Raw genomic sequence first — 16,854 nt, 5'->3', positions numbered from 1 at the left:
CCTCTTCCATCCTGGATAGATGGTAGGTTCAGTATGTGTAAAGTAATTGATCTATTTTCTCCACAACAGATTTACCCTGCTGAGTGATGATGGCTAAGAACTACAGAGCTTTATAAATCGAATCATCATGAAACTATCTCTGTCTTTGTTATCTGTTGTACATACCGCCTCCCTATTTTCATTATAAGAATCAAAATGTGATTTGAAAACAAAAATATGGGGTTTTTCGTGCTCTCTACATATGCTGCATAACAAGACACACCCCCCTGTTTAAAACTTTTTCTCATCTACCGGGGGAACGAGAAGGCAGATGGGCACCTGAAGTGAACAAGCCGTCTCCTAACGAACAGGCTTGAGAGGAGGAGATGATACAAGAAATGGAAAACAGTCAAAAGGGTATTGGGTAGATGTCAGGCCAAGAAAACCAGGTGGACGGTGTCTGCAGTAAGAATTAAAAATTAGAAAACCTTTGCTAGAAGGTTCAGACGTGGGTAGAATCAAAGAAAGAAGCAGAGGCACCACAGAGCCTTGAAAGTCTCTGATCCCTAAAACTAGAATACAGCAGAAGGCATTCTCCATCCACCAGTGAAAAAGAGGTTTGGGAGACATGAAAAAGCCCCTGAATTCCTCACTCACGTTGCCTGGTGGAAGCAGAGCCAGCCTTCGAGTTACAGAAATGGCTTGGATGCTGCCCGTCTCTCTCCCTTTCTCTCTCTCCCTCTCTCTCTCTCTCTCTCATTGCTGTTTAGCACCAGCTCAGACCCAAACTGCTGTTACTAGATAACCACTCCGCAGGTCTGAATTCACCAGAAGAGCTTTTTTCTTTTTATTGAAAGCAATTTGACAAAAATCAGAGGAAATGAGAAATTTTGAAAACTACCAAGTAGCAAAATACCTCAAATAAAGAGCACATCAAGAACAGTAATTGGTTTCAAAGTGAGGGTCACATATTTTAGGAAGTGATTTAAACCCAGAAAAAGCAAAGGCCTGGGTATCAGCAACTTCAAAATAAATGGGATTTATTTTTTAATAACAGAAGAGTACACACAGAATGTTACTTAAGGAAACATGAATACAGAAAGGCAAAATATGTTTTTAAAAATACAGTGTTTTTAGAAAAGAAACAGCATTCTATAGGAAACAGAAGAAGGAGACAGGCACAATGAGAAAACCTAGAGAGACAGAGAGAGCGGCTGAAAAAATGAAATTGATGGAATTATTCATGAAGCGATTCCTTCGATCCACAAAAATGTGCACCTCTTTTTTAAAAAGGTTGAATCTCATTTACTGAGCACCTACAATGTGCCCGTTATCCCTGTCTGGTTGCTAATGAACTACTCTGTGCTTCTGTGCAGAACAACATGAATTAGCCTCAGAGGTTCTGCAGAGGGTGAGGTGAGGGTCAGGAGGGCTAGTGGGCAAAGAGCCCCGCTTTTAATTTTCTGGAGCCTACAAATGGGCTTTCCTAACAAACTTTCTACAAAGTGCTGACCATTTCCTTAACATCTGAGAGAAGCTAGACACGCCCCCTCCACTCATACATACACATAAACACACACACACACACACGCACGCACACAGCAAGACAAATATTTCTGAGCTCATCATGAACGTTCAAGCTTGCGCTGTTATTGCTTCTTCTATTCACTCAGACAAGCGATCCCTGCCCTGCCCTCCCCACCAAGGGCAACGCCTCATCCTCCTGCTCCAGCTCTCCATCCTCCTCTGCTTTTGCCAGGCACTCCAGGTACTGTGTCAGTGTTATCAGTATCAACTACTGGTAAAGAAAAGAGATTAAACAGAACAGCCCTGCTTACTCCTATTTACCCAAAATAATTTAAAATATATAATAATAACAAGTAGCCTGTGTATAACTCATTTCTATCATCTACGTTGATAACAGAAAGTAAGAACCCAACCAAACATCTACAAAGCACCAAATAAGAAATAAAAATTGATGTTGTTAAAGATAAGAAGATATTTGAAATGGCCCCAAACTTAAGCATTTATGCATTTTGGTAGTGTATCATCACCGTCATCATCTTACTTTTTCTCCTTTGGCCCCAGTTATGCCAGTGATGCCTCTCAAACCTTGAGCTCCCTGGAAATGTAAAAAAGAGAAGGAAATTCTTTGAGCTGAAGCACACATTCTTTGAGGTCATCACAAAAGCTGATCCAGAGAAGGATGTTATCATAACCAAAGGTAACACTGAGAAAAAGTGACATTATATTGCAGACAAACTTTCCTGGTTTAGAAGAAAAATCCAAAAGGAATTCTTCTGATGGTAAAACCCTTTTTAAAAATTCTGAAGACTTACACAAATCTGGAATCGAAACAATGACTGGTGGCAAAAAGTAAGTATCATTAGCGTCAAAGAATCATGACAAAGCATTTGCCTTTTAGCTCACACAGAATACACGGCCACTTTTGCCTCCTTCATGGTTTGTAACTTGGTTACGGGTCACATGATCGTGATTTTAAACCTTGGACTAATTTTTCCCCACCAGCGTGTGCCGTCCAAGGCAACGGGTCCCCAGGCAGCCCACAGAAGCTTCTTCCTATAGGTGGAGCTGGGTCTCCATCATTCACTTAACATCACTCTACGTTACACCGTTTCTACGATAAAAGGCGTTCTGAATTCCAATTGGGGGCAGGAGGAACCCATCTCCGCCCTTCTCGGGCACAGGAGTGGGTAATCCTCAAAATGAGGGTGCAGGGTGTCGATCCTGGGGTCCCCTTCAACACTGAATGTTGTCATTCTTGACTGTCTGGACCCACAGCAGCAGGGCTCCAGAAACAGATGCTGGAGAGATGCTCCCTGGGGAGAAGCAGCAGGCAGACGCCCCATCAGGAAAGCAGGGTAGCCACTTCCGGGCAACTTGCTAACTGTCCACAATGGCTTAGGATAAAGTAGCTCTAGGCCAGTCATTTCCCTGTGCCCTCACTGGAGAAAAGGGGGCATCTCCATGGCCAACTGTTTGTTTTACATCCAGGTCAGTCCCAGTTCTCTGTAGATCAGTTAGGAATGGCCTGAAATACACATGGACAGGGTGATCCAGCTCAGGACACAAAGTGAGATCTGGCCAAATCAGAATAAAGCTGCTCATTCTTGTGAGGCTTATTTTCTGACTCTGAAGGTAATTCAAAAAGAATTCCAGAAATATTTGGGTCAATAGCAGAGACGTGAGAATGACATGTGTTGTCTCCCGAGCTCGTGCATAAGTGTTCCAAAAAGCATACTTTTTACAAATCCTGCATTCTTTGACAGATGCTGTATATTTAAAAAATGAAAAACTGTGAATTTTACAGAAATATTTTGGCATATCTTCTCCCAAACCCCAGAAGCTCAGCAAGCAGTAATGATATCCTCCAAAGACAACCAGGGTCCGGCAACATAGTTAAATATGTTTCTAAAAATACTTCACCGGAGGTCCTTGAGCTCCAACCTGTCCTAGTCCACCCTGCTCTCCTTCTTCACCCTGAAAAACCACAGAGAGAAGGGCACCAAATGTTAATCCAGCAAATGGACACTGAAATGGGCTCGGTCTAACTTGGCACGTGGTAAGTTCATCTGGCATCTCCTAAATTAGTCTACTATACTTTCTTAAATTATTTTATATGAGTAGTCCATATTAATTGCAGAACATTCAGAAAATACACAGATGTATAAAAATAAAGTCACCCAAATCCCACCTTTCCACTATAAACACCAGTAACATCCTTTCAAAGCTTTTCTAAAGAGAGAGAGAGGAGGGGAGGGAAAGAGGAAGAGGGGGAGAGAGAGAGAGGGAGTGTATGCATTCATGTTCTAAGTATGTGTGTTGTGGGTGTATTATTAAGAAAGTGTGATCACACTATGCAAACTTTTCCTTAAACTATAATATTTTAAATTATGAATTTCATTTTAACTTTTTCATTATAGTTTTTGTACCATGTAGTTTTTTTTAAATTGTACTTAAATCTAAATCTGTCTTTCCTGCCATGGCTTCTACCTTTGATGGTGCTCAGAAAAGCCTTCTCTGACACCCCCCAAATATATAAATATTCATCTATATTTTTCTTCTAGTAACTTTATAGTTAATTTCTTACATAGAAATTTTTAATTATCAGTAATATATTTTTATGTAAATATACAGTAGAAATCTTTTTTTTCCCTGATGACTGGCACTCTATCCAATATCATTTATTGAATAATAGATTCTCTCCACCCAGGCTGAAAAATTCATCTTTAATGTATGTTAAATTGATAAATATACTTGTTTCTGGACTTCCTTCCTATTCAGCTGTACTGGTCTGCTGTATAATGGTGTCAATACCACAACATTTTAATTATTGAAATTCTATAATACACTTTAATCTCAGGTTGGGAGAATTCCTTTACCTTTATTTTTCATTTCTAGTTACTCTTATTTTCAGATTTTCTTAAATGTTTACCCTTCCACATGAGCTTTGGAATTGTTGGGCGGATCTTCACAAAAACACTGCTTGCTTTGTATTAGGACTTCATTAAATTAATAGATTATATAGAGAGAGTTAGAATCTTCACAATACTGAGTCTTTCCATCTTGGAACTCAGTGTATCTTCATAGTTAGTCAAAACGTTTTCTTTTTCTTTCCACCAATAAAGTTTTGTTCTTTTCATTTTGTTGAATACTCCTTAAGTTTGTTCTAAAGTATTTTGACTACCTGGTGGTTATTGCCAATGGAATCTTCTTCCATTATGTTTTTTAACTAATTATTGGTTTAACTTTTTGATACTAATTTTATAATCTCTGATATACTTTAAAATGTTAGGATATTCTAAACAGAAATCCAACTACTGTTTCTTACAGAAAGATTACTTTATGGACTCTGGGAAAAAAGTTATTTTCTCTCTGACAAAGGTTTTACTCTTCACAATTAGATATACTGTTCTACATTTTCTATGGTAATGAATAACTTAAATTGTGAAGTTCATCATGAGAAACATTCTTAGTTTTTGATATCTGTTCATAATGGTAGATTAAAATCCAGTTCTATTGTTTATTACGTTTCAATTCACCCATTTTCTTACTCCACATGCTATACTTTATACATAGAGATTTTTGCACACAAACACACACATACACACACATACACAAAGAAATACAAAAAATTTAGTAGCAGTGTTAATATAGAACATTTGGGCATCTAATGCAAAGAACTAGGCTATACCTAAATAATTTACACTTGATTTTTGAATGAACTCTGAGAGTCTTACATAGTGGATCTTTGTCTCATAATTATATTCAGATTACATTCCATCAGAACATAAGATTGACAGTGGAGGGAGATGGTCCTAATCGGAAAGCCAGTGAATAAGCTAGTTTATGGAGCGGATAATCAACAGTGATTGTAATTTTTCATTAGCAGATTTTTGGAGTATTTTCCCATAGATTCTTGATAAACCTTGGAGTAATGTATTTGACTGAAATTTTTCACCAGCAGATGAATAGCACACAAAAACTAATCAATAACCACAAAGCTAAATAACAAATTTAGGAATAGCAATTTATTACCATTTTACTGAAAGATTTTTGACTACTCATTATCTTTATAAACAATTTTTAAAATCTTCATTAATTTGTAGATTAAACTCAAGGCAGAACTGTGAATCTGAAAGCAAACTTCAGGCCCATAGTCTCATAATTCTTCATCTTTCTGCTTTCAGTTTACAGTTAAAAGCATCTATTAGCCCTTTCAAGTTTCATTGTTCAAGGAGCTATCTTATCTTCATAGGCCGATTTTCAAAGACACCACTGAAAGTTTTAAGTGACATAAACATGTGAAATAAATTAAAGGAATTTTCAACAATTTTAATGAAAATTTTGGCCAGTTACCTAACACACCAAAAAAATTGTGGGTTCCCCAATGAAGACCAAACCAAATTTGAAAGTCCAGATAACTAACTTGTATAGGTCTCAAAAATGCTAGTTTCATGGGAGAGTGGAGAGATACCCTGACTGACAGGTCCATTCCCAAATCCCATGGGATGGGGAAGTGGAAGTTCCCCAAAGAAAAGAGGTCACCCAAAAAAAGAGAAAGGGATGCAGGGCATCAAAAATAGCAGAAGTCTACTAAATCTGCTTTATTATACATATTACCTCCTGAATATTTGGTGTGATTTAATATTCCTACACACTTGTTTTTGAGGTTAGATGATATTCTATTATATGGATATATCATACTTAATTTAGCCATATTGGACATTTTTTCATTTCTGCGCCCTTAGCGCTTAGAATAAACCCTGGCACATAGTGGGTACGTAATAAATATTTGTTGGTTTTTTTAAATTACAAATTGAAAAATTCAATGGAGGAATGAGCACACAGAGAAATTCAAAGTACTTGATTTTTTTTTTCTATTTTCTCCAATTTGACATCAAGAACCCAGCTGTTATATGCCAGATAAATAAAATGCCTTCACTATTCAGAGCCTAAGTAATAAAAGACTTTTTAAATGAATGTTCATACTGTAATAAGGTACAGGAAATTGGCTTATTTATCCTCATTATCTGAGATTGTTCAACAGCTTTACCTAAGGAGTTCAAGAATATTAATGCCTGGGAACTCCCTGGCGGTCCAGTGGTTAGGACTCCATGCTTTCACTGCCGAGGGCCCAGGTTCGATCCCTGCCCGGGGCAATAAGATCCTGCAAGCCCTGCGGCACGGCCAAAAAAAAGGAATATTAATGCCTGCCTGAAGGTACTAATAAATTGCCTCTGAAGCTCTTAACTTCTAAAGAAAAAGACTTCTGCCACCCAATAAAGGTGTAGAAGGACATATTGAACAAAGTCTGGAAGACCCGCATTGATAAGAACAGTTTGACTTTGTAAAATATTATGGAATTAACCAGAACTAAAATTCTACCGTACAAGAAGTCAAATTCTGAGTTACTCTGAAGCGATTTCATCCTAGTGGATGAAAAGAAAAGGCAAATAGGTCACCTTGCTTTAAATTTCAGCCTTGGATTTTCTGCAGGACATGCCAGCCCCAATGCAAGTTGTGCTGTGGATTTCAGTTTCTACCCAGGATATAATATAAGTGCCAAATGCTAACTTCCAGATTACTCAAAATCTAAGTTACACTGAAATTAGGTCAGAAACAAACAGATAAATTATTTCAGAACTTAAGATGAGAAGCTATGAGCCAATTACCAACTTCCCTGTTTGCTAGTCTCAGCAACACTTGTCATAAAATTATACTCCTGTCATAAAATTTTGTTTAGTGGAGTGGAACAAGCAGCTAGAATAACATTTGACTATCAAAACCATCGAGGAAAAGAGCTGAGCGTGACTGACTTGAAAAGGAAAGCAAGGGGTAGCAATACGGGAAAGAATGAAAGGGTATGGTGCTTTCTTTGTTCTTTTTTTTGTAACTGAACAATGTTAGAATATGATGCTTCATCAGAATGTTGATGCATCTACTGAGAACTTGTTAATCATCACTGGAAAAGGAAGTGTAAAATAGTATGCTTTTATTATCCCTTATCATTCTTTTTTTTTTTTTTTTTTTTCCGCAGTACGCGGGCCCCTCACTGTTGTGGCCTCTCCCGTTGCGGAGCACAGGCTCCGGACGTGCAGGCTCAGCGGCCATGGCTCACGGGCCCAGCCGCTCCGCAGCATGTGGGATCTTCCCGGACCGGGGCACGAACCCGTGTCCCCTGCATCGGCAGGCAGACTCTCAACCACTGCGCCACCAGGGAAGCCCCCTTATAATTCTTTATAATGAAAGTGATCACGACCTCCTAATCACAATTTTCCCACTAAATATTCATTGTCCTTACCTTGTGACCTTGTCTTCCAGGTTCACCGATCTCTCCTTTAGCCCCTTTATGACCCTAACAAATGCAAAAGTACGTAAGTACAGAAATAAATAAATAGACAAGCAAACAAACGTGTTGAGTTTGGCACAGAAAGTGGTCAGAAGGCTCATAAAGTGACCTTGCTGCCCCCAAATCTATGTCCATATGCTGCTAAGAGAAAGGTTACTTCAGAGAAATGACAGCCTTAGAAGACCTTAATAACACCATGTGGGCTACATGACCACAGTATATAATAAATATCAGTTTCAGTTAATAGGCAAACTCTGTTCGAGAATAGCAAACACCCCGTTACCTAGTTCAGCCACTGGGCAATGACTCACTGCCCGCTGGTCCCTAACCCTCCCCCCTCAGCTCCCTCCCACAGTTGGGCGAAGGGCATGGAGTCTTCTCCAGCATCAGTAACTCACTCTCCAGAGGTGATGGCTGACCCACCCAACGGGCTACTCCCTGCTGTCTGGAGGCTCCCCTGAAAACCCTCTGCTTCCTCTGTGCCCGTCTCCTTCCTGGAAGCAGAAGGGCTTCCCCAGACACACGACTTTCTGCCTCTTCTTGTACACAGTTTAAGTGCAGGTGACAAGCTATAAGCAGCAGCCCATGAAGGTTGCAGAGCATGAGCAGAAATCCTCATCTTTCACTGTCAAGCCACCTGTTCTAAGCATATGTGTGCTTCGGGTCAGGGACATGGGGCAAATGTGAAATAAACATTCTGAAATTAAGTCTGTCAGAGCTTCCTTCCTCAGAACCTTTCTTGTACCAAAGGTGCAAGTCTCTGTGAAAAACAAGACAGCGAGCCAGGCCCAAGTCTTCTGCAGTTATGGGAACCCACCAAAGCTAACCTCCACGAAAATCACAGTGGGAAACCCAGGGCCTCGGAGCCTTTCAGATCTTTGGCAGAACTTCCCTGGTCTGGACTAGAGAGAGAAAGCCATTTAACCCCAGCTTTTGGTATTTATTCTCTTATTTTTATGGGCAATTTTGAAGTAGTTATGATGGCAGAGTGAGAGAAAAACACTTCTGGAAAGTCTCCTTTCTTCTCTAGTTTGCACAGTTTTTCCAATTCTTTTTAACTAAAACAGTTTCACATACATCATGTGTACCATCCCTGGCCCGCATCTCTCATCACTGGAGCAAACTTCTGAACCTTCATTTGGTGTTGGAGGGTCCCTCCATCCAAAACATTTCACTGGTATTTCTTCCCTGAACAGCACTGAATAATCAAGCATCTGTGTCTGTCAGGGTACCAGCGGGAACCTCCAGGACTGTATAAGAACCACAGAATAAGCGACACAGACTTGCCTAATCCATCAAAGTGGGCACTCTGCACCAGAAAGACCAGTGCTTCAAGGAAAGGCTCTACTTTCCCTGTGGATAATACTCTTGAAAACAGAAAACCGAATACAGCATGGAAATTATTCTCTTACCCTCATGCCTGGCAGGCCTGGATATCCAGAGCGACCCGGTGGACAGGAATTGGGACACTGCCAGAGAGACAGAAAGACAGTAAACCAGAGCTTCTACTTTATGACAAAATGGTACATCCTTTAGGATTCCAGCTACAGAACCCCAATTCAATTATATTCATTAAATAACTCTGACTACCGCCTTTCCTTTTTCTTCTTTTATTTTCAAACTCGGAAATATTCCTAGCTTACACAAAAGTACTGAGAACATAACAAACCCTTTCCCCACGTATCCGCCACCCGGATTTAATGAATGTTACTATTTTGCCATATTTACTTCAGATTTAACTTGCTAAAGAAATAAAATGATTGCAGACAGGCCACTGTCCCAGGACCTGACCTTTGTCCCCTCCCATCTGCCCCCCACTCCAAACTGCTCTGTCCTGAGGGTCACGTCCTCCCAACAAATGGACCAAAATTGCATTTAATGCAGTTTTCCTACATCATTTGAATATTAGTCTATAAGTAAAACAAGTCTCAGAGGGGATTGTTTGACTTCTATCTTCTAACATTGGGGTGCTCTGGTGAAAAAGCATGTCTTAGTCATAAAGTAAAAAGATTATGGAAAAAAAGATATTTCTATAATGAAAAACGGTTTTTCTGAGTGTACACAAGTGACCAGTTCACCAGTCCAGCCGACTGCTCTGCTATCTGAGTAAAGTAAAAGACAGAAATACAACATATTCCAGTGAGGTCATTTTAAAGAGAATTCACCTTTTAAACAGAATTCCTGGTCTTTGACCTAAACTGTACTTTGTTCAAAGGAAAACATCTTACCAATGGATCTCCATCATGAAAGCCAATTGTTCCCTAAAGTAAAGAAAATACTAAAGTTAAGAATATAGTGAAATATTTTAATTCAAACTACTAATAACAGAAAGTTCATTGGACAAAAATACAATCAATGTATTTGTTCAATAACCTATACGGAATAAATAGCATATAATAGGCTAACATTCTAAAAACTTGACTTGGCCTATTCTGTTTGGAGAAAACTAAATTGCAGTAGATTATTTCTTTCAGGGGATTGAAGGGAAATAAAATGAGAGAACAGAAAATATGGAGAACTCTAAATCGTAAATTAAAAATAAGGATAATCTCCTAATTAACTGCATTTTTAAAAGTACTTAACTGTGTAAATCCTTTGTAAAAACTAGTTCCTTTGAAAATGTTCCCTTTATATGTCCAAGTTTTGAACATTTGAGAAATCACGAGCCGCAAAGCACTTCAAATACAATGAGTAAACCATTCCCTGTGAAAACCATCTTTTAAATTATTGTGATTTCTCTACTATTCTGGCCTAAAAAGACCATGCTCTGAATGAGTGAAAAAATCATAACCATTCTGGAATTTTAGGACAATGACTTTATTTAAAGGTACTTCCATTTTTGGTTCTTAGGTTTCTTTAATCCCAACTCTCAGACGCAGAGAAATTCAAGCTGCAAATAACTTACGCTGGGTCCCGGGGGACCAGGGGGGCCCGGTGGTCCTCTTCTCCCAGGGTCACCCTAAGTTATTTGAAAATTGTGACACAGTGGTTATACACATGTCAAAACATAGTGCATAAAACTGGTGAGGCATGAGAAACTAACATTCCTAGAAACCCTGCAGAGCTCAGCCTGCATGGACCTGCCACCAAAATCGATGGGGGACCCACAATCCAACTACCTCCACAAAACCAGAAGAATAAAGGAGTTCCGGTCTCACCAAAGTAATAAGACAAGGCAGAGGGAGACTTGGGGGAAAAAGCCAGTTCTTCTCTATGGGATGACCACTTTATCTACTCTGCAAACAAACTGGAAACACTACGTATTTTTCTAGTTGATTTTCAGGGGAACCAGAACAGCCAACAAACTGGAAACACTACATATTTCTCTAGTTGATTTTCAGGGGGACCAGAACAGCCAATACTGTTAGTGCTGTCCAGCTAACAGCAGCAAGGAAGGCTTGTGCCTGCCTGAAGCTGCAGCAGGGAAGGTCGTCACCTCTGCAGGACCAGCCACCCCTGGGGCTCTTCACCCAGAAGCTATCACTCGGTCTGTCACTGCACGCTCTTGCAATTGCGACAGAAGATCAAGATGGCTAAGTTCAAATAAGCCATTCAGATGAAAATGGAGTCCGGTTAGACTTGATATCCAGAGTTCACTGCTGGCACATCTTTTCCTTCCTAATGTTCTATCATAAGAAGTCAAAAGCATCTGACGATCAATTTTACAATCATTTCATATTCATTCATCATTCACTAAATAAATTTGTCAAACAGTAGCACCTACAGACTCTCAGTGGATTTACTATTATCTATCGTTCAGAGAACGTCAATGATTCAACTTTTTTGGAATATTTATTGAATATTAGCATCAAACACATTACCAGCGATTTCTTCCATGAAGTTCAGCTCTTTACTGACTAAAGTTAAGTTCTGCCAGTTCGATTATGATTTCATGATCCTAACATAAGTGTACATGGTAGTAATTTTAGACTATTCACTTCATTTCCTGCAGAGAGACTAATAAAAAAGACACTGGACCCCAATCCTGGCTGAGAGTCTGTACAACGAAGGTGACACTTCTCTACTTGATCACTAATTCTAGAAGTTGGGAAGAAAAGTTTAGCTGAAAACTTCGGGGAAAAAATTTAAATCACTCTACAAAAACGAGGGAGCATTATTATTACCCTGGTCCTCATCAATCTCATAAACTGGAATGAAATTCATCTGCCATTTCTTGGATTTGCAGGGGGAAGCATACAGTTAGGGCAATGTGCCTTCCCTAGTAACATCTTCAGTTAAATCAGCAAATGTCTATCAATGCACTGTGTGTGTACTCACAATTGGTCCAACACGGCCAAGCTCTCCGGGGAGTCCTGCTCCCCCAGGAGGACCCTGCAGTCAACAAATTAAAGGGACACGGTGATTTACGGATGTTTTTACAATCTATGACAAGTGATATCAAATACGATAAACTGACTTCAAATTACGTATCTGTGCTAGCTTTGGTTTCCAATGAGATGACTCATTTGACCAAATTTTAATTACTTATATAGAAATTAATTAAATTAACAGAAATTCCTTAAATTAATAAAATACTTTTAGCAGAATAGGGGTGCTGTCATAGTAGCCCCCTAAGATCATTCAGGTAGGACACTATAAACGCCACTGGGTACAGTGTTAGTTGGAGAGTAGGGTTGGGATCTGAGAAATGGGCCATTTTTGTAGACTATGTAAAACAAACCAAGAGATAATACTTACAGGAGGTCCAGGAATACCACGGCCCTAAAACATTAAAATAAAAGTTGTTACGGTACGTGACCCATACTTAGTGTAAATACAGACACAGAAATAACTCAGCTCAAAAATAAACAATAGGGAACTAAGATCCCGCATGCCACAGGGCAACTAAGCCCACGCGCCACAATTAGAGAGCCCGCATGCCACAACTAGAGAAGCCTGAGTGCCGCAACGAAGAGCCCATGTGCTGCAACTAAGACCCAAGGCAGCAAAAATAAATAAATAAATAAATAAACAATAAAGTTTATCAATAAATAAACATAAGATGTTCATTCTACAGAAAGGACTGGGTAAAGAAAAGCAAACACGGCTCCACTTCTAAAGGAAGAAATTTGCTTCAGTTCCTCAAATATTCTTTTGATGTCTAAGCTAACCAGTAATATTTTTTCCAAACTTTCTGTTTAAAGAAAACCAAAATACCATTACTCACAAACAGGCACAACCAGACTTTTTCATATTTTTTTTCATTGTAGGTTATTACAAGATGCTGCATATAGTTCCCTGTGCTATACAGTAGGTCCTTGTTGGTTTTCTATTTTGTATGTAGTAGTTTGTATCTGCTAATCCCAAACTCCTAATTTATCCCTCCCCCACTTCCCCCTTTAGTAACCATAAGTTTGTTTTCTATGTCTGTGGGCCTATTTCTGTTTTGTAAATGAGTTCACTTGTATCATGTTTTAAATTCTGCATATAAGTGATATCACTTGTCATGTTTTATAAGAAACCTACATTAAAAGCAATACAATACTGCTTTAAAGTTTATCATGTGATATTTGGAAGTTCCCCAAACTTCCTCTCCCTAGTTTAGGAGAGAACTTCCTAAAGTTCTCTCCCTTTAGCACAGAGAGGCGGGGGAGAAGAAAAGGGTTTAGAAACACACCCTTCGACAGGTAGGGCTATATGTCCAGACACCAAATCCAGTAGATACTGAAAATGAAATGGTGTCACTCATGAAATAACCTCCAATGGATCCTAATTTAGTATGCTGAATTTTATTTTAGAGCTGGTCACCCCAACTCACACTCCTTTACATTTTCTATCTCTTGAGCAACACTGAACTGCGTGTAATCAAGGGTTGAAACCACGCCTTCCGCAGCCTCGCAGCCTCAATTCCAAGCACAGGGCCTAGTACATAAGAAGCTCTAATTTTACACTTGTTGAACTTAATAAAACTGAGCATCAGCTACCTAGAGCCCCTATTCTCTCTGTGCTTTCCAGGGTCAGTCTCCCAGCCTTGGGTTTCCTCTCCTCTGTTGGCTTGAATCCCTTGTATTCATAACTGTCTCTGATACCATATTCCTGATAGCTTATACCTCCAGACTTCCTTTTCTAAAATATCCTTATATGAAACACCCAGTGGAATCAGTGTACATCCTCTGATAATGATATTATTATTTCTAATTATTTAGGCAGCCACAACAAGCATGAATTTCACATGAGCAGTGTGTTTTAATGATAAGTGAGAATTTTTTAAGCCATTCTTTGAAAAATTAATTCTATTTGAACATTTTAATATGTGGATCAATTTAGGCAATAAATGTTCTGCTTGGCAATACCAAAGTAATCAATAAGTTATTTCATTATCAGAGACCTAGAGCTTTGATAAATTTCACTAAATCTAAAAAAAAAAAAAAGGCATCTCTATAAGATGTTGAGCTCTTAGCTGAAAATATGGGAGAAAAGCCAGCAAGATATTCACTTCTGCAAATAGACTTATAATGGAAAAGTTGACAGACACTGAAATAAGGCAAAGAAAACAGTGAGAATAGAAAACAAGGAGGAAAAATACAGATTCATGACAAGAAAAAAAGAGGAATGAAGAGCAAAACAGAAAAAAAGATAGCAGGCTGAGAACCCAGTTCTCTTGTAGACTGAAATAACACAAGTCTGCCAGATTGTGCAATGTAGAAAAAGACTTGCCAGGGAACCAGGTGGCTGATAATATCTGACATATCTGACAGCCAATATTTCATTAGAGATAAAACCAGTTGTGAAGAAAGTGGTGTGATGCCCAGATCTAAACACTGAATACTTAGATTTGCTGTTGTAATGCAAGAAACATTTTCCATCAGTGGGGACAGAGAGGGGGATGTCTATTGGGAAACTCCACCTGCAAACAGATGTATGTATTTTACACCATACATTCAAATTGCTCTAAAATTTCTCTACTCATAGTCAGAATGCTTATCACAGCAGATAAGTCATAAACTCCTTTGTGATGTGTATTATGTAGCAAACTACATTGAAAAATTTCACAGTGGCAGAATTTTACCTAAAGATAGGAGATTATCAACCACATCACTTTACATTTACTTACTGGAAATCCACGAGGTCCCGGCACGCCAGGTTCTCCCTAAAAATAAAAATAGCTCCATTGTACTTAGCTTTCAGTAGAATGAATATGTAAGTAGGCGAACTGCGTAAATATTGAGATCATTACAACACTCCATCCTGGTGTTTTGGATGTAATTTAATTCAACTGAAACACGATTTTAGTTGAACAAGTGTATTTCAGCTACTTCACAACTAATCTGTTAGTTGATTTGGAAACACCACAATGAAATTATGCTTCCACACTTAATTAATACCAGCAATTAATACCAGGTGGCTAACTTACTTTCTGTCCTCTCGGTCCAACAGAGCCAGGAGATCCATTAGGTCCCGTTAATCCCTGATAAAGCAAGGTGATGTTAGAACCAATACAGCATCCTTAGGCAAACCACTAAGTGGATAATTTTACTTAATTTGTTAATTATATACAGGATGGTTACAAATATTTGTAAAGAAATACCTTTGCATATTCTTTCTCAAAGCTAATGCTTATGATCTGCCTGTTAGTTACTTTCTGTTGATAAATTCTATCCTATTCCTAACTTCCTGCTAAATGCATTGTTTATCACAGGGTTCAATAATTTAGCATTTTTGTCTCTGCTTTGAAATATGCAAAATAATAGTTACAGTGTTCTAATAGGTAAGTCTGATAGGACAACAGGTCTTGGCTCTGCCATTTAGCCACATTTATGTACCTCCTTTACTTCGTTTATAAAACAAAAATACTGTATGTCTCTGTAGCTTTTGAATAACGTCTTGAGAGTTAAAATGTTCCTTCAATAGTAATTAAAACTAATCAATCTCATTATTGCCTTAGAGCCATCTAAAGCTCTCTAGTCATCTTAGCAATGACGACTGCTTATGGAATACATTAACTTTTCAATTTGAATCACTTGAGAGCATGTATGTTTCTAGGTTATCTCCCTTAGTAAAACAGCTATTATTAAGTATACATTTTCATGTGTGCCACTCAGTATGTAGAATTTAAGTCAGTTACTGAAAATTAGTAGGGAAAATGACAATGTTTGGAAGTGATGCTTTAATAACTGCTTTAGCTTTACATATGATGGTTATAAATGTGTTTCACAGTAATTGACTTATTAGATATCAAAGCATGATAACACTACATGTACATCCAAATTTCCACATCAGGTAAAGGTGCATTTTTATCTTTTTAATTTTTTCTTTACTTTTATATGTTGTCATTTATCATGTAATCTTGAAGGGAACACCTTGCTAAAGACAAATATGTGTATGTGTATCTATAGATATATATATATACATATATGTACATATACATATATGCATGCATATACAATATAAATACCTTATAAAACCTATACATTATCAAGATTTTGAAAAAGACTAAAATGATATTAATTGAGGGATGGATTCCTTGAAAATATGAAAGCCCTACTTAAAAATAATCACCAAAATCCATATTTAATCTGTCATAGTCTGCATAAATATCAATAAAATGCATTCATGTAGCTTATATAGAAAACTATTTCACTGATCACCACTTTTACGTTTCTCTACATCAATTAATTTCCCTCATGACTCCAAAGAGTGAATCAAAGGAAGTAGAAAAGAATGAGTTGAAAATGTTAATTACTGGAAATTTACCAAAGAATAAAGTTATTAAACACACACAGAAGAGTTTTTGACAGACTGAGATTTTCAATCTCCCCAGTATAACTGTAACGCTGTAACTTGGGAACAGGTCCCAGCATCTTAGTTGCTGAGCACCTATGGTCATGGAACGTTGGCTTTTGTATTTCAGCAAACAAACCATTCCTTCAGGGGCACTCTGGTAACACATAGGGCACATGGGTTTTATAAACCTCAGGGCATGTCTGACGAATGGGACGTCTACTGTCCACTCTATGCATATACCCTCCAAGACCAATCCTGGTCAATTCCCACACACACAG

At 38.4% G+C, this 16,854-nt stretch overlaps 1 protein-coding gene across 1 annotated transcript in view; it reads right to left on the bottom strand.

Moving 5' to 3' along the window:
* The window catches only part of COL9A1 (collagen type IX alpha 1 chain), a gene marked incomplete at both ends in the record, with an annotated part of 83,927 nt that overhangs the window by 38,028 nt on the left and 29,045 nt on the right, over positions 1–16,854 (bottom strand). Inside the window, 10 exons of the mRNA XM_079716709.1 lie at positions 2,048–2,101; positions 3,427–3,480; positions 7,805–7,858; positions 9,265–9,321; positions 10,081–10,113; positions 10,758–10,811; positions 12,131–12,184; positions 12,551–12,574; positions 14,907–14,942; positions 15,207–15,260. Of these exons, the coding sequence (XP_079572835.1) occupies positions 2,048–2,101; positions 3,427–3,480; positions 7,805–7,858; positions 9,265–9,321; positions 10,081–10,113; positions 10,758–10,811; positions 12,131–12,184; positions 12,551–12,574; positions 14,907–14,942; positions 15,207–15,260 (474 nt within the window). The remainder of the gene's footprint in view (positions 1–2,047; positions 2,102–3,426; positions 3,481–7,804; positions 7,859–9,264; positions 9,322–10,080; positions 10,114–10,757; positions 10,812–12,130; positions 12,185–12,550; positions 12,575–14,906; positions 14,943–15,206; positions 15,261–16,854) is intronic.

Source organism: Hyperoodon ampullatus (genome assembly GCF_949752795.1).
Source record: "Hyperoodon ampullatus genome assembly, chromosome: 12".
Lineage (NCBI taxonomy): Eukaryota > Metazoa > Chordata > Mammalia > Artiodactyla > Ziphiidae > Hyperoodon > Hyperoodon ampullatus.
Note: the sequence above shows the minus strand (reverse complement) of the source record. Positions and strands in the feature narration are given on the sequence as shown.